The sequence below is a fragment of the Squalius cephalus genome, assembly GCF_949319135.1.
Source record: "Squalius cephalus genome assembly, chromosome: 5".
Lineage (NCBI taxonomy): Eukaryota > Metazoa > Chordata > Actinopteri > Cypriniformes > Leuciscidae > Squalius > Squalius cephalus.
The window spans coordinates 2,053,182-2,076,328 of NC_137126.1; the positions used below are offsets into that span (position 1 = coordinate 2,053,182).

Below are 23,147 nucleotides of genomic sequence, written 5' to 3' on the forward strand. Positions count from 1 at the left end.
TAAAATACATACGAATTGGTTGTGACCAATCACAGACTCGTACCCGAGTGCTTCACATCACAGTGCAGTGTCAGGTGAGCTTCAGAGCAAGTTTACTACAGCAGAAAAGACTGATTATCTGATGCAAACCTCAAAATGTATTAGTTTACAAATCATCCACTATGATAAAAGTGTTTTGATCTCCCGTGCGGGTAACACTTTATAATAACTGCACGCTATTAATCATTAGTTAAGCATTACTAAACAGTTAATTCATCATTTATAAAGCATTAATAGACATTAATAAGCAGTTCATAAATACAGCTATAAATGCTTTATTCTTGATTTATAAGCATATCTATAATGTGTTTAATAATTGTATTTTCATACTTTTTTAATGATCAATTTTTAAATTTCTAAATGAAGTACAGCATTATTTACAAACCAGTTACATTATTTACCATTATTTACAAACTAAGTGTTGGCATTGATTAATATGATTCACTTAGAAAGTGTAAGTAAATGTAGTAGATTCAGGGAGTTATAAAGCATTTAGTAGTGGTCAGTTCACTATTTTTGTGAGCTCATCTAAAGTGAGGACTAGTTATGCTTTGTAAAGCATTTACAAAGGAGATTTAAAGACTCATTTATCTTCTAAACAGAAAAAGGAAACAAACAACGCAGTGATACAGAGCATATAAATATTTAACAGTCTTTAAATCTCCTTTATAAATGCTTTACAAAGCATAACTAGTCCTCACTTTAGATGAGCTCACAAAAATAGTTAACTGACCACTACTAAATGCTTTATAACTACCTGAATTAACCCTGAATTACAGTAGAAATACATGTTAATAAAGCATTTATTAACACACTAAGTAACTATTACTATATGTCTGAATAATAATATGTATTTAAACAGTTTATTAATCATTTACTTACACTTTCTAAATGATCTTATGAACCACTGACAACTCCTAAATAACCGGTTTGTAAATAATGCAATACTTAATTTAGAAATGATAAATTGATCATTAATAAAGTATGAAAATACAATTATTAAACACATAATAGATATGCTTATAAATCAAGAATAAAGCATTTATAGCTGCATTTATAAACTGTTTATTAATGTCTGTTAATGCTTTATAAATGATGAATGAACTGTTTACTAATGCTTAACTAATGATTAATAGCGTGCAGTTGTTATAAAGTGTTACCGTTTTACTGCCACTAGATGTTCAGTTCAGCTCAAAAATGCAGTGATATTGTATGTACAAGTACAGTATAGGTAGATTTTTCCAATGAGCCTATATATATATGTGTGTGTGTGTGTGTGTGTGACCTGAAATTCATGCACCAACATGTTGATGTTGTACCCATCCCTAAATAAAGCTTGCTGCAGACTTACGGTTTGTGGCAACAGTCAGAGAGGTTTGTAAAGTGTGACGAGAACCTCTGGGACACGATCAACTTTTAAAGATCCACTCCAGCTCAATGGCTCAATACCAGACGGAAATTTGTGCTTTTCCGAAATGCTCCGAACACGCCGCTCTCTCAACCCCGACAGAACTATAAACCATGACATGAGGAAGCTTCCACTTACCAACATCCCAGAATTACATTGGCCTTTAGAGTGGCCTGGATCAGGATTCAGAGATAGAGACAGAAGCTTGAGATGCGGTGTGGAAGAAGTCCGCCTCATTTCAACCCACAGCGACGCTTTACCACATTGTAAACTGCATTATGCTTTGATTAATTTCAAATGGCTTGTCTTGCTTCAGTAGACTGTGAAATGCACTTTCATTTCTGTAATTTTTCAAATTCTATTATTCCAATCAGGATGAAGGAAAGAGACAGGAATGGCAAAAAATGCAAATGAGCAGCACAATGTTCACATGCGAAATTAAGAAAGTAAAGTATTAATGCAGGAAAGAGGCTCCAATTGATCATTTACACGCTTAATTACATTGTTTGTAGATGTCCGTGAAACAGTTCAAGCTATGCTCATTTGTTCATTATGACATGATGATACGAGTCCTTCCGTCTGGTGCAATGAGAGAAACAAAAAAAGGTTTTGTACATTTTCTCGTTTTGAAATGAGCGTGCATTTAATTCTGTATTGGTGCAATGAAAGGCCATCATCCTCTACATGGTAATGATTATGTTTTCTTGATTGGTAAAGCTGCACTGAAATGGTATTGTTTCCTCAGTCATTGTTAAATTGAAATGTAATCCAAGCTTTTCTTTGTGAAAGTGAGAGAAGTAAGCATTTTACATGGATCACTGAGTTGCAGTGTACCTGGATTGTTAAGGACACAATTCTGAAATGTATATAATAATAATGTTATTATTAACGGTCTGCTGTGCCATAAGAAAAGCGTATGCATTTATTGGAAAATAATGTGTTTATGTATTTGGCAGACCCTTCCATAAAGTTCATTTTTGTTTCAATGGGATCGATTCCCGGCATGGGAACAATATTTAGGAATGATTTGCACCTTGCTCTATTTGTATAGCTACATAAATGCCTTACTGCATTATAGGAAGTGAACCGCTGGACACTGTACTGAAAAACACTGTACTGGAGCCTGAGATGTCTTCATATATGTTGAGAAATAGTGTGTCAAATGGATTCACAGATACATTACCGTAATGAGAATAAGATTTTGTTGTTGTTGTTGTGTTACATTAATGAGAATTTGGAGTATGTCAGGGGAATGGCTTTAAAGGTGCACTATATAGGCCCATTAATAACATTTTACACATAGCACTTTTGAATAATATTTGGGAAATTATGTACATATAAAAACTGTTTTATTTTACATGAAGTGGGTTGCTTCACGGGAGCAAAAATATGAGCATCCAAACACTGCTCGCTTTATCTCAGGACCCTGCCTGTTCTCAAACACTTTCACTCGACAGATACATGAATCGTCGCCGACTGCTAATGCCGTTGTCACACTGGCTGATTTTCCAGATGATTTCTAAGTTGAAAGCATGTTTAAACTGACACTGAAGAGTCAGAGGTATAAGCGCATCGGCATCTCCCAAACCTCGGCTGAATCACTGGCTTTAGTGAATAGAAATCCTAGAATTAGAGCTTATATTCTGTTTGAAATCATCAAAGGCAGTCGGTGGACTCATTAGAGTATTAGTAGACTGGTAGGGTTCGGGTTAGTAGAATAATTTGACATGTTACTTATAGTCTGTAGAATGTCTGTCTAGGAGCATCAAAATAAAGTGTTAGAAGACATTAAGCAGACAGTCTACTAATACTATATTGACTGCTAGTTGACATCAAAATGAAGTGAAAACAATGGTGTGCAGTGTGAACCTGTTAAAAAACAAAACAAAAAAACACTGTTAAGACTTCGAGTGTGAAATGGGTGTACGACTAATCATTGTAAAAATCAAAAATAAACTTTGTTTAGCCAACAAGTTAACAATACGGAAAAGTTGTTCTAACACAAAATTTTGTTGTGAAAAGTTATTAATGCAAAAGTCATTTTTTTCAGTGAATCTGATATACTGACCAGTGCACCTTTTATTATTGTAACTAAAACGTCACAAGGCAAATACATATCTTTTCAGTTTTCTTAAACTTCTCTCAACTTTAAACATTACATTTATTCTGATAATGGTGTGGAATCTGACCTGGACATGTTCTTGCACTCTAAAAAATGCTGGTTTGTTTTAATCCAACTTCGGGTCAAATATGGACAAACCCAGCCTTAGGGTTACATTTTTAAATGACATTTTTAACCCAATGTTCGGGTTTGTCCATATTTGACCTAAATTCGGGTTAAAACAACCCAGCATTTTTTAGAGTATGATAGTGAAATTCACCCCATAGTTCCTTGTTAGAAAAATAAAATGAACTAATTTTATTAAAGTGTCTGCAATCATGCTGTGCAACTTTGCACATTAAAGTGAACAGTAAGCTGCTGTCAGAGTTACATTATGAACTAACTCTACTACATTTTTAGAAGCTCAGCTCCTTTTAAAACGGTGTACATTTTCCAGTAACAAGCTACTTTATCCCACGAGAAGCCATGTAGCCCAACACAACATCACACCGCTGGGTTTTGTCACATTGCATTGCATTGTACTTGAAACTAATAAACTGAGGCAATAATCAAACTGTCCTAACATAGCCTCTCTCTCATTTAAAGTGTGATTCATTTTAGTGCATTCAGGGTAAATTTATCTCTTTAAGTTTAGATAATGGATATCTGTATAATTTCTATTGGCAGATAAATGCTGGAGAAACAAATCATGACACACAATGTATTGTGTTTAAGTCTCATATTGTTTGATATATTGAGAGTATGGAGCTCATACTGGAGGAGGAAACAAAAAACTATTCAGGGGAACAAAGATAATACAATACAATACAATACAATTTTATTTGTATAGCACATTTAAAAACAACTAGCGTTGACCAAAGTGCTTAACAAGGCAAAAGAGATATAAAACAAGCACAATATCAACATAGTACACAAGAGATACCCACAGAAAATACACATATCAAGATATTTTAAAAGCTAATGAAAATAAAAGCGTTTTTAAGGAAGATTTAAAAAGTGACAAAGTTTGTGCAGATCTAATATGCGGCGGTAAGCTATTCCATAGCTTGGATCCATACGCTGCAAAAGCACGATCACCCCTATTTTTTAGTCTGGTTCGTGGGACAGACAGAGAGTTTGAATCCCCCGACCTTAGTGACGGAGGGGGGAGTGTTGTTTGGGGAGGTTTTGGGGTAGTCCTACTATGATATTAGACTACATAGCCTATAATAAAATTCATTTTCAAACCTGAACCAAACATATTTTTATTCAAAGATCAACAGTCTGTCATTAATATTTAGTCTGCCACAAAAAAACAACATTAAAATCATTAAAAAAAAAAAAAAAAAAAAAGACTGTTGTAACAGTGCGTAAATCAGACATTTCAGGCTATAGTCTAACGCTAATAAGCCTTATGCCAAAATTATTATTATGACGAAATTGTCGGTCATTAAAGGTGCATTATGCAACTTTTCATGTTAAAAATACTCGTTTTTCTAACCCATACATGCTTAAACAATTGCCTGATGGGCTGAATGAGCCCTTCTCTGATCACTGCGATTGCCTCTATAATCCTGTACAGTTAAATAAATAAGAGGGATTCGGGCCGAATTTGAGACTGGGCGTGACGTCATGCGCGTTCAGTTGCAGTGTTGCAGTTTCATTTGTCGCCAGAGGGGGGCATAGTTCTGCAAAAACTCAGAGACCTGCGCTATGCACCTTTAAATAAGAAAACTAATTGTGTAGATGATTTGCTTTGTGTAACCCAACATCAGACATTAGGCCGAAGTTTTTTTTGCACACAGTGCCGCGACCAATCAATCACTCCTTTACTGGCTGCCTGCACATTCTCTGTACTCGCGGCTGCGACAACTCGCGCTCGCTTATCAATGCATTTTAATTTGCGCCTACGGTATCTTTGTAGAACTTCAAAAAAAGAAAAAAAAGAAGATGCTGCAGCCAATGAGCAGCCGGCGGGGGCTGGCTGCAGGACGACTCAACCTCCACGGACAGTTTTTAATGTTTTATCAGACAATAACTACTCAAGAATTTGCTTTAGTATAATTTTCGGGACAATTAGGGCCGGATTCGGGATTCGGGACAACAGCTTAGATTTCGGGACTGTCCCGAATTTTTCGGGACGTCTGGTCACCCTAATTAGAGGTTTTAAAGCAAACTTGTCGTCATGCTTCAGAGGCAGGTAAATTTGAGTGTCGTCAGCATACAAATGGAAGGAAACTCCGTGTCTAGACAAAATGGAGCCCAGAGGTAGCATATACAGATTAAACAATTCCGGGCCAAGAATAGAACCCTGCGGAACACCGGACCCCAGTTTCATTTTGGATGAACACTGTTGCCCGATGTGAACAGAGAAGCTTCTATTAGACAAATATGAGCGGAACCAATTTAAAACAGTACCCCGAAAACCCGTGGACGCTTCGAGACGAGAGATTAAGATATTATGATCAACCAAATCAAATGCAGAGCTGAGATCTAACAAGACCAAAGCCACAGATTGCCCAGTATCAGTGGAGAGCATTATATCGTTCACGACTCTTAAAGGGGACATATCATGCTAAATCCACTTTTTTAGCCCTTAAATGCATTTTGTTGTATATTTGGAGTGTTTAGAAGTACAGAAAAGTTTAAATTATTCTCTTCAGGTGCTTCGTTGATATCTTTATTTTCTGTTTTGGCCTTATTTTTCAACCTGTTCCGATTTTTCTGTTATCTATGACGTTTTGTGAACTATTACGTCACAGTATTTGCAGCGGAACTGCCAAATAAGGACATTGACTTCCAGCCCAACACTTCGAGCAATCCTCCATCTTTATTTCTCGCTGTGATTTTGTAGTCCAAGCTAAAAGATGCAGAAGTTACGAGAGGGTAAGTTAAAATGTTCGGTTGTTGGATGTAGTAACCCACACGCTTCATTACACCGTCTAATGTAGATGAACTGCCGCGCTTGTGACAGTGCGCATGTTTAACTGAAAGAACGAGCAGAGAGAGAGAGACCTGGTCGCGCGCACGCACTCTCTCTCTCTTCGGAGCCAGGCGGAACTGTAAACAAGACACCGTCTCCAAACTAGACGCTGTCGTGCTCTCTCTCCCTCGCACATATTAATCAAAATAAATCGACACGGTGGTAAAAGGTCGGAAGACCAAAGTTTCATGTGTAAATACAGTAACACACCATTGCGATACATCCATATGAAGACGTTGTTCTGCAGGTTCGTCGTCTTCATTTTCATCTCGCTCCGGCTCCGACTCTGGCTCGAACATGTAAGGCTGGCTGGACAAGTCTTCCGTTGTTGACATTTTGTTAATAACGTGTGAATAAAAAGTTTCTGTGCCGCTAGATAATCGTATCTCTGCTATCAAACTACAAAAATGGCCGAACGGGGTGGAGTTGAACCGAGTGTCACCTCTGCATCCTGGAGAGGGGGCGGGGTTTGAAGTGTCTCAATTGTATTTAAAGAGACCGCACCAAAACGAGTTGCTCTCAGACGCACATCAGAAAAGGGGCCTGTGGAGCTATAATGATGAGGAATTCAGACCCAAACATTGCAGTTCCCCTTTATATAGACTACAAATGTATTATTTATATGTAAAAAGGAACGATTTAAAAGCATGATATGTCTCCTTTAAAAGTGCAGATTCAGTACTATGACGTGATTTAAAACCGGACTGAAATTTCTCATAAATCTGACTATCAGTTAAAAAAGACTGGAGTTGACTCAGAACCACTTTTTCCAGAATTTTCGAGATAAAGGGCAGATTTGAAATAGGGCGATAGTTACTCAGGATTGACGAGTCCAATTTAGACCCCTTAAGTTTGGGCAGAACTGAAGCATGTTTCAGGCTGTTTGGAACAACCCCAGTATAAAGACATTTGTTGATAATAGACAACAAGTCTGGACCAATAGCACAAAATACTTGCTTACAAAATCTAGTAGGAATCACATCCTGAAAGCAGCTGGTAGGTTTCAAAACTGAGACAATCCTAGTCAGAGAGTCAAGAGTAACAGGCTCAAAGAAATAAGTCGCTGATATGTATATGGCCAGAAAGTAAGATGCAATTCTGATGCTTGTAATGTATAACAATGAGATATTTTAAACATTCTAGAATATACCAGCATAAAATGCATATCAATATCTGCCAATAATATGTATTAGTAACATGATATTTTAATGTTTTTTTATGATCAAAGCTCTATAGTTTGAAAAAAAATATAATGAAAAAAAGTTAATCAAAGTTGTATGTAGAAATGTGTGTATTAAATATAACACAGCAGGCTTTATAGGGTTAAACAACTTGAAACTTAGATCTAAACTAAATTCTAACTAAACTACAGTAGTCAATATTTGAAGTGGATCAAAAAAGTTCATAAAAGTTGTCCTAAGACGAGAATTCAAAATTCATGTATAACTTCATAACTTTCAGCATGCGGATCATTTAAAGGCTTTAGAAATATGTGTATACAATATAATATAGGGTTAAATAGAGTGTTGGGAACCACATTGAATTCTTGTAGCTTGACGAACTCAAAGTATCTTCCCTGTGAGTGTTTCCAGCACTGGGGTTGTGTGTGGGCCAGCTGTCAGTGGTCTGGCCCCAGTGTGACCGAGATCTCGTGTGTGTGTGTGTGTGTGGTGTGTGTGTGTCTGAGTCTTGGGATCAGCTGCTCTTTTATTAGAGCTCCTCGGCGTCCTGCTGAAATGTCAGCATGAACATCAGTGATGTTCTTCTGCGCTGAGATCTCCTGAACCCTCAGCTGCTCTCCACACGTCTCAGATCCAGAGCCCGCCGGGGACTCACACACACATATAACCTTATCTCTGGGCTTAAGAGCTATGTGTCTGGATGGACAAAACACCCACATATAACTGTGAAAACTGTGGAAACTCTGAGTGAGTGAGCGAGCGAGCGAGTTTCTGTTTCTGTTTTCCTAGTTCCATAGTTCCCTAGTTAGACTCTTAGGTTGTTAATTAGTTCGTGTTCATCACACCTCTTTCTGTTCTCCCTGATTGCTCCACATGGATATAAGCCTTGAGTTTACCTTTGTTCATGGTATGGTGTTATACATGTGGTTGCGTTACCAGTTTCTCCAATGATCTCCTGAGCTTTCTGTTTTGGATTTATTAAAGATGGTTTTGTCTTCTACTCCGTTCGTCGTGTGCATCATTGCATCCATTGATTCGTGACACCCGAAGTCCGCCGTTAACGGAACTTGCGACCATAGTTCGCTAACAAGGCTTTTGGGAAATGCACTTCTGAACAATGGAAACAAACTTGGTAGAAAGCTGAAAAAAGCCATTTTCCCTGTGCTCTCCAGCTTTTGTTATGCAATTAAAAGGATTATTAAGGCATTTTGTAAAACCTGAATAAAAAATAAATAAAATAAAGAGCCTTTAATTGATTCATGTTCATAAAAGTCTTGAAGCACAGTTGAATAGACTCTGATATGAGCTTGTTGTTAAGATGGTGACAATACACAATAAGTTTACAATAACTACATCCAATCTGGACAACATTGTCAATGTATTATAGGATATGCAAACGTCTTTGCTGAATTTGGGCAAAACAAAGTATCAACGTCACACAAACCCATCATTTCACCAACAAGTTTTATCAGAAAAAACTAATCAGAAAGAAATCACTGGAAACTAGCAAGATCACAAAACAAACATGATTAAAGTGGCATTTGTTGATATTTTTGATGTTTACTTAAAGATTTAAAACCCGAGCATCTATATTTCACCACAGTTTTACAATATTAAGTGATACATTGATCATAATTAATTAATTTGTGTCAAATCTGCAACACACAGAAATAATGTTTCTATTTACCGTTATTTCACAAAAGAAAGAGGACACTTATTCAGTCGCGTCAGTTTCTGTTTATTTGTAGTCACAGTACAGTGTTTATATCATATTTAGGAAAAAGGATCATTTCTACACATTTTCCATCAAAAATACGACCTGAGGAGCTTTAGCACTCTCTCCAGTGACAGTCCCAATACAGATATATTCAGTTAGAGAAACAGAGGAAGCTCCCGGAAAACCAGAGTTGCTTTATTTTATGTCATATGCAGAGCTAAATATGGATATCAGACAGTCCGGTATAAAGAGATGAGTCGTACTGACAGATAAAATAAATACACGATTGTGATGATAGCCTTTATGATTTGTCTGATTTCTTCAAGCGGTCGTATTTACCATGTTTACTATGGTAATGATTAGTGCGCATAGTCTTTTGCATCGGATATAAATATTTCTGATCCGAATCGACATCAGATCACAAACAGAAGTTATTTCAAACACTCGCTGATGTCTGAAAGTCAGATTTGAGCGAAAATGATTTTAAAAGTCGTTAATGCTGATGTTAGCTGGTATATGAAATCATTCATGACCACTCCTCAAGCCCGAACTGGCCCTCTTTGGACCACAAAACCCTGACTGTTGGCCCGAGGAAGCCCCGGAAGTGACAGTAGAAACGCGGCTAATGATAGCGAAGCATCTCGCTAGATTTCCAAACAGCGGTCTCCACTAACTCACACTCAACATTCACACAAAGCCCCAGTTTAACAAGCATAGACAAGCTGTCGAGCCACGCCGCCTCTGCTGACCTCGAAGATAACATTACGCTCTTAACCCTTGAGCTCAGACATCCAGTTTCTCCGGGTAAGAGATTGAGACGGACCAGCGTGATCAATAAAGGCGGAGGTAAATGAATAACGCAATTATGCGAGACAACGGTTTGACTGCCTCCGTCAGAAATGATGAATTGCATGGTGTGCAAAAAATGATAGTCGCTGCAATAGATTAGCACTTCAAATCGGTCTCATCCTCATATGCCCTCGCTCTTACAGATGAAATAGATCAGGTTCATTAATTCATCATTTGCCAATTGGATTACGGAGAAACGAATGTATGAGAAGAAAGCAGAGGTCATGACCTTGTAACCATTAATGTGTAGTCCATCAGTAAAGATGAAGGCACTGTTATAAGTGACAGCATGAAGGGTCAGAGGTCATTGATCTGGGGCATTCCTGTCAAAAGGTCGCATTGATCTGACAACATCCATAAAAACATCAAACTTCGCACAGCGGTCTCGATTCCAGGGTTTCTCCAATCCGGTCCTGTAGTGTATTGACTTCAGATGAAATCGAGACTTGGGGCCCGTTGCATAATCTTAGACACTATGTTAAGACTGTGTCTTAAAGTCCCCCTGTAGTAAATCATTTTATCCCTTAAAACTCACCCTTGATCACCAAAATGACATATTTAAATCATTTTTCTTTGAAAAAAATGTCTTCATGCCTTAAATTTCGCTTGACTGTAACTCAACACCCTTGCCTCATTTAGTATACGTGGTTCTATGGATATGCAAATGAGCCCCGCCTCCACTCACTCACTCAGCTCAGAGATCCACTCGTTGACGATCACACGTTGATCTGATTGGTTACAGGGTGTTTGATTTCAAACCGTGTTTACTTTCTCTATTCGAATTAGACCAATCTACCATGTTATGTAACTGACTTTAAAAAGTTAAAGTCAGTCTTGATGAAAAACTTTAGATGACTCTCTTTTAAGACTGGTCTAAGCTGTTTATGCAACACTGTTTGTGCAAATCCACTGCAATGAAATGGGAATTTTGGAAATGTGACAAACAAACAAGTTTATGGGTTAGTTCACCTAAAATGAAAATTCTGTCATCATTTACTCAACCTCTTGTCATTCCAAACACATAAGACTTTCGTTCATCTTTGGAAACACAAATGAAGATATTGTTAATGAAGTCTGAGAGATTTCTGTCACTCCATTCAAAGTCTATTCAAACACTTTTGGTGAACTAATCCTTGTATACGTTTACTGTCGTGTGTGTGTGTGTTATCTTGACACACCAATTTATGTCATTTGATCTGGTTATTTGACGACTTTCGAGTGAGATAATTTCTTCATTTGTGACGAGAGAAAACACCAATCCTGCAAAATCATAATGACATTATGACTTTTAGTATGTATGTATTAAGGATGGACATTATGACTACAATTGTATATGATATGTGCAATTTTGTCTCATGCTAACTGTTAACAAAAATCAATATATTTTGTAAAATTCGGTGAATTAAAGCAATATTAAATTAGTTAAAATGTATGAGATAAAAAAAAAAAAATGATTTTTTGATGATAAATAACTGGTTATTGTGTATTTAGAACACATTCAGTGTTTTATTACAGAAGTCTGACCAGTTTATTTGTTAAAACTGTGCAATCCAAATGAATTGAAGTTTTATACGCAATTCAATAAATCTTACAATTTGGCCTAAATAGTAGAAAATAAAAATAGAGTATAAACCCTTATAATCTAAAAGTAGTGTTAAACCCTAAATTATGATTGAATGCAATTTTGAGAGCCATTTAACAGCCAATATATGCCCACCAAACATCCTTAATAACATTTAATGTTCAAATAGCTCATTCTGTGATGAATATTCACATATGATCAGTACAATACGTTGTTGTGAAATGCAGCAGTGATTGTGAAACATTTGTGTCTTGTATGTTTGTGTGCATATTCACCTGTTATCAGGTGTGATTAAACAGCTCAGATATCGCATCCAGCAGAAAGAGTTTCCAAAAGAAACCCTCAGATCTTTGCGTCGCAGTGTACGTTGATTAGAAAGATTTCCTCGTCGCAGCACATTTTCCCTTTCATTGCTCTCCACAGTAGACGAGCTCCACTGCACACTGATTAACCTTCGCCCGATGAAGAGAAGATTCAGAAGGACACTCAGTGGCTCTCGATGCATTTCCATCAAGCTTTGTCATCTCATTCTAGAGGCGCACTGAATCATTTCCATGTGAACAAAGAAGTGCAGGTCCCTCATCAGCAAATAAATATTTATGAAGCCTTTAAGTTGAAGAGCACAGGGGAAAGTCTACCCGGTTACATAACACACATTTGGCCACTATCAGCACTCTCGCCGTTGTCGTTGTTGTACATCTGAATGCGGTTTTGCATTTTGATGAAAGCAAATGTGTGCCGGCATTATCTGATATTAGAGGTGACTTTGTTGAGAAGAATATAGATTGCTAGGTGCAGATGAGCAGGTGCTGGATGCTCTTAAAAGAGTATTTCAGTTCCATCATTATTTGCACTCATCTTCATGTTGCTGCAAGCTGAATGATGCTATTATTATCATCATTTTTTTTTTATGGAACATAAAAGGAAGAACCTTCATGCAGCTCTTTTCCATGCAACAACAGATGACTGATGAAATATAAAAGGTGCATGAGTCGCACAGACTTTAATAAGTGCTTTTCTTTACTTTTGTCGCCTTTTGTTTTGTCATGGTAAGAATATCAGTATAGCAATCAAAAAATAAAAATAAATAATTTTTGGATGAACCATCCGTTTAATATGCAGTGCTGCTCTTTCAGGCAATCTCTTTTAATGCGGTTTTGCAGTAATGCATATGATAGAACATATGGCATTTAAATGTGATACTCCATCTTTCTAAATATGCTCATATTTCTTGAGAAAATGCACTGGAAGGATTTTCACACTCTCGTGTCGTATGGTGTTTGATGGCATATTCATCCATACGCTTTGAGTGAAATGTGCCTTCAAGGAATACGTAAATATCTGTAGCAATGACTCTGATTTCGACACACCTTCGAGACATCCATCTGGCCTCTGCACTCCGTCATGGTTTTATATTGAAACGTATTTGATTGCTTGAGGTGTTTGCTCAGAGGACAGAACGCAGCGTGATGTGATCTCATCTGAACAGCTCTTGGAGTTGAGTGATTTAACTCACTGCTGGGTCACACACTATCTGTGTTACTCAACAAATGCATGCAATCAAGAAAGTGTTCTTTCTGTGAAAAAAGGTGCAGGATGTCCTGGTATTATGTATATAATATCAAAGTTTGCTTCAGTTGCAGTTGCAATGTCAATATCATTCAAATTCACCTGCAAACACACATTATATACTATATTGCAAATCTATCACACAGCTCTATTTAAAGTTGGATATATTGTATAAACATACATCATACACAAGTAGAGGGATATACACTATAAAGCAAAACTGCTTGATTGTTTATATTAACACAAAATGTAAACTAGATATAGAACTGTATATATCCAACTTTATTCGCATGCATACAGTACACTCATGTTAACTGCTTGATTGTTTATATCATCTAAAATTGTGAACTATATTATCTGCTAAACGCAACTATAAGGAATGCATATGTAAACATGAACATCATGATTTTCTGTAGAGCTGCTTTGAAACAATGTGTATTGAGGAATTGACTTGATTGTCACATTTGACTACTGTAAGTGGATTGATGACAAAATTCAGTGTTACAAACCAATCCAGTAAGGACATTTGCTGCTTGTATACACTCAGATGGCCAAACCAAACACATTCCTCCTTATATCTCAGGCCTTAAACAGCTTGTTGTAAAGTCCAGCTGTCACACACTCCCTCAAAATACTAACTGTTGTTATATTTGGCCTAGAATCGATCCTCGGATTAAATAAGACACTGGTAACAATATGCTTGAAATTGTTAAGTAAAGTTAACATTTAAAACGACAAATTACTTGTTTGGTAGTAGATACACATAAAAAAAATAAAATAAAAAAAAAGCCATATAGCTAGCGTTATTTTGCAGGAGTACAGACCGACAGTGATAATATCTACATATGTGAACATATTCTGACACGCATCCGATGTTTCAGGAGAACGGGTTCAGTATTGAGAATGCTTGGATGGTTGGTTGTTAATACAGGCATTGCTCATGAATGAGATGTTCAGTCTGTGTAAACCCAGGGCTTTGAAAGGAGTCTCTCTGTCACTACCAGTGGCAGCTGGGAACAATAGCTCATTGTTGACGCTCAGGTCTATTTTGGATTTCTTCCTTTTATAGTGTGTTATAGGACCTGCTTGTCAGGCTGATCTCTCCTCCCTGGGGTCAAATGATATAAAAGCTTTAACCGACAATCTGCCCTGAGCTGCTCCCTGCCATCCATTCTGCTGTTCTGACTCATCCAGGAGACTCCTCACATCAGCAACATGGCTCCCAAGAAAGTCGAGCCCAAGAAGCCAGAACCCAAGAAGGCTGAACCCAAGAAAGAAGCCGCTCCGGCTCCAACGACCCCCAAACCGGCTCCTCCGCCAGAGCCCGAAGTTCCCATTGAGCCCGCGTTCGATCCCAAGTCCATCACGCTGGAGTACAGCGCGGACCAGATCGAAGAGTTCAAGGAGGCATTTCAACTGTTCGACCGCACGCCGAAAGGAGAAATGAAGATTACATACGCCCAGTGCGGGGACGTGATGCGAGCTTTGGGCCAGAACCCGACCAACGCAGATGTGCTGAAGGTCCTGGGAAAACCCAGACCGGAGGAAATGAACGCCAAGCTGGTGGACTTTGAGACCTTCTTGCCGATGCTGCAGCATATCTCCCGCTCGAAGGATCAGGGCAACTTTGAGGATTTTGTGGAAGGACTGAGAGTTTTTGACAAGGAGGGCAATGGGACCATCATGGGGGCCGAGCTTCGGCACGTTCTGGCCACGCTGGGAGAGCGGATGACCGAGGATGAGGTGGATCGACTGATGGCCGGACAAGAGGACGCCAACGGCTGCATCAATTACTCTTCATTTGTCAAACACATCCTGTCAGGTTGAACTGCATTGGACTGAATGGATGGTGTGGGTAAATAATCAGCGTGGGTGAAATAAGAAAACTATTTATAATTTCATTTCCCTGAAATGTATCGTTCACATTGTTTGAATAATAGCATTGCGTTTTCACAAACACTCTCTTTGCCTTTTTTTTTTTTCTATACATTCTGACTCATGTGAATATGATGGCATATGTGTTATACAATAAAAACAAACAGAATGACATGGATTTTTTTATAAACTCTTCATTCTTGTTCACACAAATTAACATGTGGCCGATCAATATGTGCCACACTAGCTTTGATATCAAAAGCACACAAGAAAACTATTTATAATTTTATTTCCCTGAAATGTATCGTTCACATTGTTTGAATAATAGCCTTTAAAATGTCAAACATTGCGTTTTCACAAACACCATCTTCGCCTACTTTTTTTTTCTATACATTCTGTCTCATGTGAATATGATGGCATATGGGTTATACAATAGAAACAAACAGACTGACATGGATTAAAAAAAAAAAAAAGAAGGCACAAGATTGTCTACATTGTGCAATGGGGTTGGATGCTGTCAAGCCCAAAAAAGGTGATTTATACTGTATTCCAAGTCTCCTGAAGCAATGGCTTTGTGTGAGGAATTGATGGAAATTGAATATTTGCTGTAACTCTTCATTCTTGTTCACACAAATTAACACGTGGCCGATCAAGATGTCCCACACTAGCTTTGATATCAATGACACACAAGAAAACTATTTATAATTTTACTTCCCTGATATGTATCGTTCACATTGTTTGAATAATAGCCTTTAAAATGTCAAACATCACAGTGACGTTCTGCGTTTTCACAAACACTCTCTTCGCCTACAAGACCTTTTTATTCTATACATTCTGACTCATGTGAAAATGTTTTTGTCCAATGGCAAATGTGTTCAGTCACAAAACAATAAAAACAAACCGATTGGCATGGGCTTCACTTGATTTTTTTATAAAGAAGACACAAGATTGTCTACATTGTGCAATGGGGTTGGATGCTGTCAAGCTCAAACAATTTGATTTATACTGTATTCCAAGTCTTCTGAAGCAATGGCTTTGTGTGAGGAATAGATTGGATTTTTGCTCATTGTAAATTTCCTTCTGCTTTAACTCTTATTCTTGTTCACACACATCAAGATGTGCCACACTGGGTTTGATATCAATGACACACAAGAACCAATATTATTTGATCTAATAGACATGGCTAAATATAGTGTTTGAAAGGAAAGTGACCTAGTTAATTATGGGCGAACTATTGCTTAAAGCTCCCATTTTAATGCAATTCAGTGGTTGCATGGTAATGAGGAAACACAACATTTGCTTCCACTGCCCCAAACCACTACACGTCTGATCTTGACATATGGAAAGTCTACAATAGGAAAAAAAAAAAGGTGCTCAGAGAATGTTCAATTAACAATCACTTGCAAGTATTTTGTATTAAAATGGGTCTCTGTGCTATTAGTACAATGACACATTCTTAATGAAGTTTTGATTCACTTCCATAATGAATCACATTTAGCTCTTGATGTGAAAGCAGTCTTGCCGAACATAACTCATGCAGCAATCCTGTGCTTTTGAATCCGTGACCTTTTCCCACACAGCCTGCAGAGTCTGGGCTGCTTTGAAGACATCTTGGGATTTCACTTTGATGAGGTATGGAGCTTCTCTCTCTATACGAAGGCCAGGCACATGGACTGTGTCCGTGCATCAATGGGAATGTAGGCTATGTAATCTCGGCTCAGGAGAGCCAGGTCTTCCAGCCGTGTACTTAGGAAATGCAGCTATCTATGGGATGTAGGGAGAGAGAGCACTTGAAAGGGTGGCCAGAATCGCAGGAGAGGAACAGGGGGTGATCTTTAAACACTGTCCTCCTGTCATCAGGCTGACAGCTGCCCTAGGTCTCCCGTCTGTGATCCCCGGAGTGTCCCACTTGGCTCGGCCTCCATGGCAGACCATAAACATCAGTTTCACACCTCTGAACACAAACACTGGTGGTGTGAGAGACGTCAACGCTTCTCCAGGGCTCCTCGACGGGACACGACACTCCTGTGATGTGCATCCAGGCCTAAATAGGAGTCTGTCCAGGATGTTCTGATTGGGTTGGTGAACCAAGATGGGATGAAGACTGGCAGATAGCTGGATGTGAAGGTTTAAGACAGAGATTTAATGAGTTATACCTGTGATTTTGGCAATCCTATAAGTTCATTCGAAAATCACACGGATATAATAAACTTGGGTATGACATGTATGCAGACTGTATAATGATGACACCTATTGAATTGTAGGTGACACAAGTTAGTATAGAAGAATAAACATCATCATCATGCGCTAGTGGTGAACAAATAGAGCAAGATGAATCGCACTTTGGCAATTGTGTTTTTTACGTGCGCTGAAAAAAAGGAGGAAGCGAAAGAGGGGAATATGGATGCGGTCAAGGAGGTGAAAGAGGCCAACTTGGCATGTCAATTTTGTAAATGGAGCTTGAGGTACAGTAAGTAGTTTTAAGTTTAAGCGCCATGTTGCGCTGATTAATACGCCATTTCATGTTGCATTTTTATTGGATAGTCAGTAGATGCAGGTCGTAGAAGCAAACACACTGTGAGATGATCATGACACTGTCAGAAAATTGTTGGGTTACACTATTTTAAGGTGTCATTGTTACAGTCTTATTATACATTTATGTGCTGAGTGATATTAATTAACTACATGTACTTACTATAGGGTTAGGGTAGGATTAGGCTTTGGTTGAGGGTTAGTTGCATGTAATTATGCATAATTTACTGTTATTACTATGGTAAGTACATGTAACACATGTAACAAGGACACTGTAAAATTAAGTGTTACCAATTATTGCAGGCTTTCTTTGGTCCGGTCGTCTTTGGCAGACCTCTCTCACAGTACAACATTTAGGAGCCACGACCACAGAAATCTCCACGATTGGTCATCTTTCATCTGGGACAGCACAAAATCATACAATGTGTACCGGGCATTAGAGCACTAGAGGAGTAGCTCTCCCCAAAAACTAAATTAAAAAATCCACTTTCTTTCTGAGGAAAACGAAAGCAGTAATTTCAAGGAATCAAAGGATCATTCAGTTGACACAAATAAGGAGCATAAAAGTAGTTCTGTATCTGTAGGCCTTTTGAAATTATACACTCTCAAAGAAAAATGGTAAAAAAAGCTGTCACTGGGGTGCTACCCTTTCAAAAGCTACACCTTTGTACCTTATTTACCCCTGACAGCAGCATATTAGTACCTCAAGTGTATGTACTAGTACGTTTTGAAAGGGTACCACCCCAGTGAGAGCTTTTGTACAATATTTTCTGAGAGTGTTTTTTTTTTTGTAAGGAAAGTTTCGATTTGGAAGTGCAAAATGAGATCTGAAAACTAAGAAGAAAGATTATCAGTGAACGGATTAAATATTAAAAGCATAATCAGTCTCATTAGTGAGAGTCCAAAACAGCTCTAGTTTGTGTTTGCAATTGTAAAATAGCAGTGTTTTGAGCAAGATCTGTTCACTGATGTAATATAAATTCATTAAAAAGGTGTTTTCTTTTTTGTTTTTGTTTTTTCGCATAATGAACACGCAGGTCTCTGAGTTAGGGAAAAATTATGACATTAAATAGTGAATGTCAATGTTTAAAGCCAAAAACAATGAAGAAAGTTGGAATATTGTCTAGTGCACATTCATAATAAGTTAGCTCTCCATGTCAAATTGGTCTTGCTCTCTATGTTTACTCTACAGTAGCAAGGATGAAGTATGATATTTCTCAATAGAGCTTTATTGCCTCAAGATTTCAAGAATATGGTGGATGTTTCCATGGAAACTATCAGCAAGTAAGAGAACTTTATTTCCTGTGTATCAACAGTAGAATTCTGAATTGCAGGTACCTGAATTGACCTTCACAGTTGTTAAACTCTCAGTACTTCTAAGCTCGAAATGGCTCTTTTTATATTGTGAAATGCTGTCTACTTTTTATTTTTTAACTGCACTTAATTTATGCATCACATTGACACTCAGCAATCACTCCCGCTACAGTGCAGCAACACTGAAACAAACCTGCAGTCAAAATGCATTATTTTATCAAAAGTATTGTTGAACCTATAGTCAGTCTTGCTCTGTGTCTCTAGGCGTGATGTTCTCCCTGGGGCTGGAGGATGACAGCGGCCTGTGATGATGTTATCTGGCTGTCCTGGTTCTCGACTCAAAGTTACTGCGACTTACCAGCTTTCCTTTCACTTAAACAACTGGACAGTGGTGCAACTGTCCTGACAGCACTGCTGCCGAGGAAACAGTGTTGCTGACGAAATCTCATGGTCAGGATGGAGTGAGACATTGGTGTATGTTATGATTCATTTTGCATGTTTAACTCTTTTTTTTTTTTTTTTTTTTTTTTTTGCATAAAAACGTGCAACTAACATTTTGCGAACTAAACCCAAGCGAATAATACAGATTCTTTTCATAAACAAAAATGAGGAAGATAACAAAACAAATTATCCCAAACTCAGCCAACAGGACTGGTAAACAAACACCCAAGAGAGACAAAAAATAACACAAGGAATCCATAGACACCAATATTATAATTTTCTGACAAACTGTTCAAAAGTTACTGGCAAAAATAGCATTTTGTTTCAGATCTCATGACTTGTAGGTGGCACTGTTCCTAAATTTGGCATGGACTCTTAGATCATGGTTTCAATAAAGCGTACCAATTTTCATTTCGATTGATCAAAGTTTGGCTGAGATTCAGCGTCAGAACCAATTTGGGGTCGACCTCATTGTGCTTCAGACATCATAACTTTTGAACAAAGATGGATAAAACATAAAATCAGTTTAGTCTGTGCGGCTCAGTCCAAAGATCATCTGAGTCAATTTCCATAAGTATTGGGCAAAATTGTTAAGGAGTAGCAAAAAAAGGGAATACTGTACTTTTCAAAATGGCCGCCCGCTACCGTAATGAGCGGAGTCTTAATGTAAGATGTTGATTGTGGTCAACACGAAGAGAGGAATCTGGTGAATTAATTTTCATTTTTCTAGAACAAAGGGTTCAAAAGTTATAACCTTTATATGTGAATTTTCGAACTGGTGGTGGCGCAGATAGAGTTGGTCCTAGAGACTCCAAAATTGGTCCAATTACTATTCATGACAAGCACTACAAGTGTGGCGAATTTCATAATCACAATAAAAAAACAACAACTAATACACAGCAAACAAAAGGCAAGCACTGATCACAACAGACAGCCTGATCAAACAGGAGGGAATGAACCAGTACAGGACAGAACACACAAGGAGAATTACCGTAATAGGGCATGGGAGAGCAGGTGTGGAAAATGAACAAATAAGAAATAAGGGGGGCGGGGGATAAGATTGAGATAGAAAACACAACAAAAGACATGCCAACATGACATGACCCAGACCAAATGCACAAAGAAAACAATTCAGAAGAACACATGGCGAGTTAACAACACAAGCCAAACAGGGCTTCAAGAAATAGACTACAGGCTACAGGAAGACTGTGGTTTCACTGAGCAAGAGCTGAGTGTTACTGTCTGTGCAAAAATAATTAACTTTCACATGTTCAGTGGAATATTAAGCATGTGAATATGTGCCATATTAACTATACTGTGAAATTAGTTGAAAACAGAGCTCCCCCTCCGTATGGAATCAGTGTTATGCAAATGTTAACACTATGTTTCAGTTATGAAATATTTATGCCACAACCTAAGATCTGCTCTTCAAGATATTAGTTGAAACGTGTGTGTGTGTGTAAACACTAAAAATCATAATGGTTCTAAAAGTAGGCTTCATTTTTGCAATTTGAACATTAATAACAGAGTCTACACTACATACGCTTCAGTTCTCTCTCTTACAGTCTATTCTGCTTTGTTGTTTCTTGCAGGAATAAATGCTAAATTGCGAGGTTAAGCCATTCAGAATGAAATTAGATTGCAGTAACAATGTTTTTTTTCTTTTTCTTAATGTTAAGAACTGCCTTTCAGCACCAAAGAGCAAAAGACAAAACAGTGAAACAGTTGCAGACCATTATCTCTGCGTCTTTAATTGGCCCGAGGCACACAGAGGATGTTATGAAAGGTGCTCAATACACATTACACTCATGGAAAATGAGAAAGAGAAACTATCCTGAGGCGAAGGCTCAGACGGCAACTAATTCAAAGGTATTACCAAAAGAAACTGCTATTAATTTAGAGTTTAGAAAATCCTACTAATACAAACCAGAGTTTATGGGATGCAAGTGCATTAATTAGCCTGTGGAGCTTAATGCTAAAAATAATAACACCAGTGGGTAGTTTTGGTTCAGAATTTCAGTTTATGCACATAAGGTTGAGATAAATGAGAAACTTTATTTTATATTATTGTTTGATGACACATTATACCACTGTGTTACTGAATATTTACATGGACAACTGTATATTTCCAGCGCTGCGTAGATGGTTACAAATTGTAGTCCATAACTGAATGCAAATTACATGACAAAAATGTTAATATTGTAATCGATTATGTTACACATTTTAGGTATTATGATTTGATTACTTTTAGATTACCTTTGATCTCACTCATTTATCACATTGATTTGAATATGGTAATCTTGTACAGTACTATACTAATATAAATGACAAAGAAAACATATTCCATCCTTTGTTATCAGCAACATGAAGAGCATTAAACATTAAATCATGTCAGGGTTTCGTGCAGGGCATATAATAATTCAATGATAAAAAAAATAAAAAATAAAATTATATATATATATATATATATATATATATATATATATATATATATATATATATATATATATATATATATATGTTTACCTGCAAGTCAAGTGACCATTTAGCAACACAAGTCATCAAGCATTTATTAATATGATATTCTATACCATTCAACATGTTCTTCAAGCTGCTTCCAATTGCTCTGTTCTTTTTATTGCTATAAAATGTAATATGTAACAAGGACACTGTAATGTATCCATGTTCTGTCATCATTTGGAAAATAAATCAATTGGAAATGAATGTCTTAAGAAGGCCCTCCCTCGTTGTCTAAAATAAACAACATATCTTGTGTTGCTAAATGAAATCCTAATGAAGTCAGACGTGAAGTCCTGTGGATCGGTCTGAAGGAGAAACATGCCACATTGATTTGATTTTTTAGCCCTAAAATGAGGTTCAAATAAGCCCAGTATATCGAACTGAAGTGTGGCATAGTCGATGTGTGGAGTAAACATATGATAAATCATACATAATTTGGATTCGTACAGTTTCAAGGAAAACAGTCCACAGGCATTCAGCGGTGAGATTCAAGAAAACACTGAATAAATGAGCAGTTACTCACTCACAATCGATTAACTAACAAAATAACATTAATTGGCATTAATTAAGTTTCCTCTTCTTCGTCTTTGGAGTTGTCTCTAAAAATATATATTTGTAAACCTGAGTGAGTCGGACAGAGTGAGATATCCCTTTTATGTACTAGAAGCTGTGTTTTACACATTAAACTGGAGTGTTTCTTATTTTATTTGCCATCTAATACTCACTCATATATGTGCATTGGAAGATGTGTTTGCATCACAATATCTATGCGGTTAATTGAGTATGTTATTTTAAAATACCTTGATCTGTAGCTCTAATTAACCATCTTATTTAACTCAGAAAACTGAAACTTTATTCTGAGATCTACTTACATTCAAGGCAAAGAAAAAGTTAAGAGAAGTAATTAGTCAAACGTATTTGAGACTTAACATTGCATCATGAATTCAAACTGAGGTTTATATAAAATACATGACCATAAATAAGCGGTTTTATTAATTTATTTTTGGCCAGCAGAAACCCTGTAGAAATTCCAGTC

The 23,147-nt window shown here is 37.4% G+C and overlaps 1 protein-coding gene across 1 annotated transcript; it reads left to right on the forward strand.

Moving 5' to 3' along the window:
• The first annotated feature begins 14,586 nt into the window (after positions 1 to 14,586).
• On the forward strand, positions 14,587 to 15,480 carry LOC307158990 (myosin light polypeptide 6). Its single transcript, XM_079872062.1, has one exon. The coding sequence runs from the start codon at positions 14,645 to 14,647 to the stop codon at positions 15,254 to 15,256; it is 612 nt and encodes a 203-aa protein (XP_079728188.1). The 5' UTR covers positions 14,587 to 14,644; the 3' UTR covers positions 15,257 to 15,480.
• Positions 15,481 to 23,147: the final 7,667 nt, after the last annotated feature.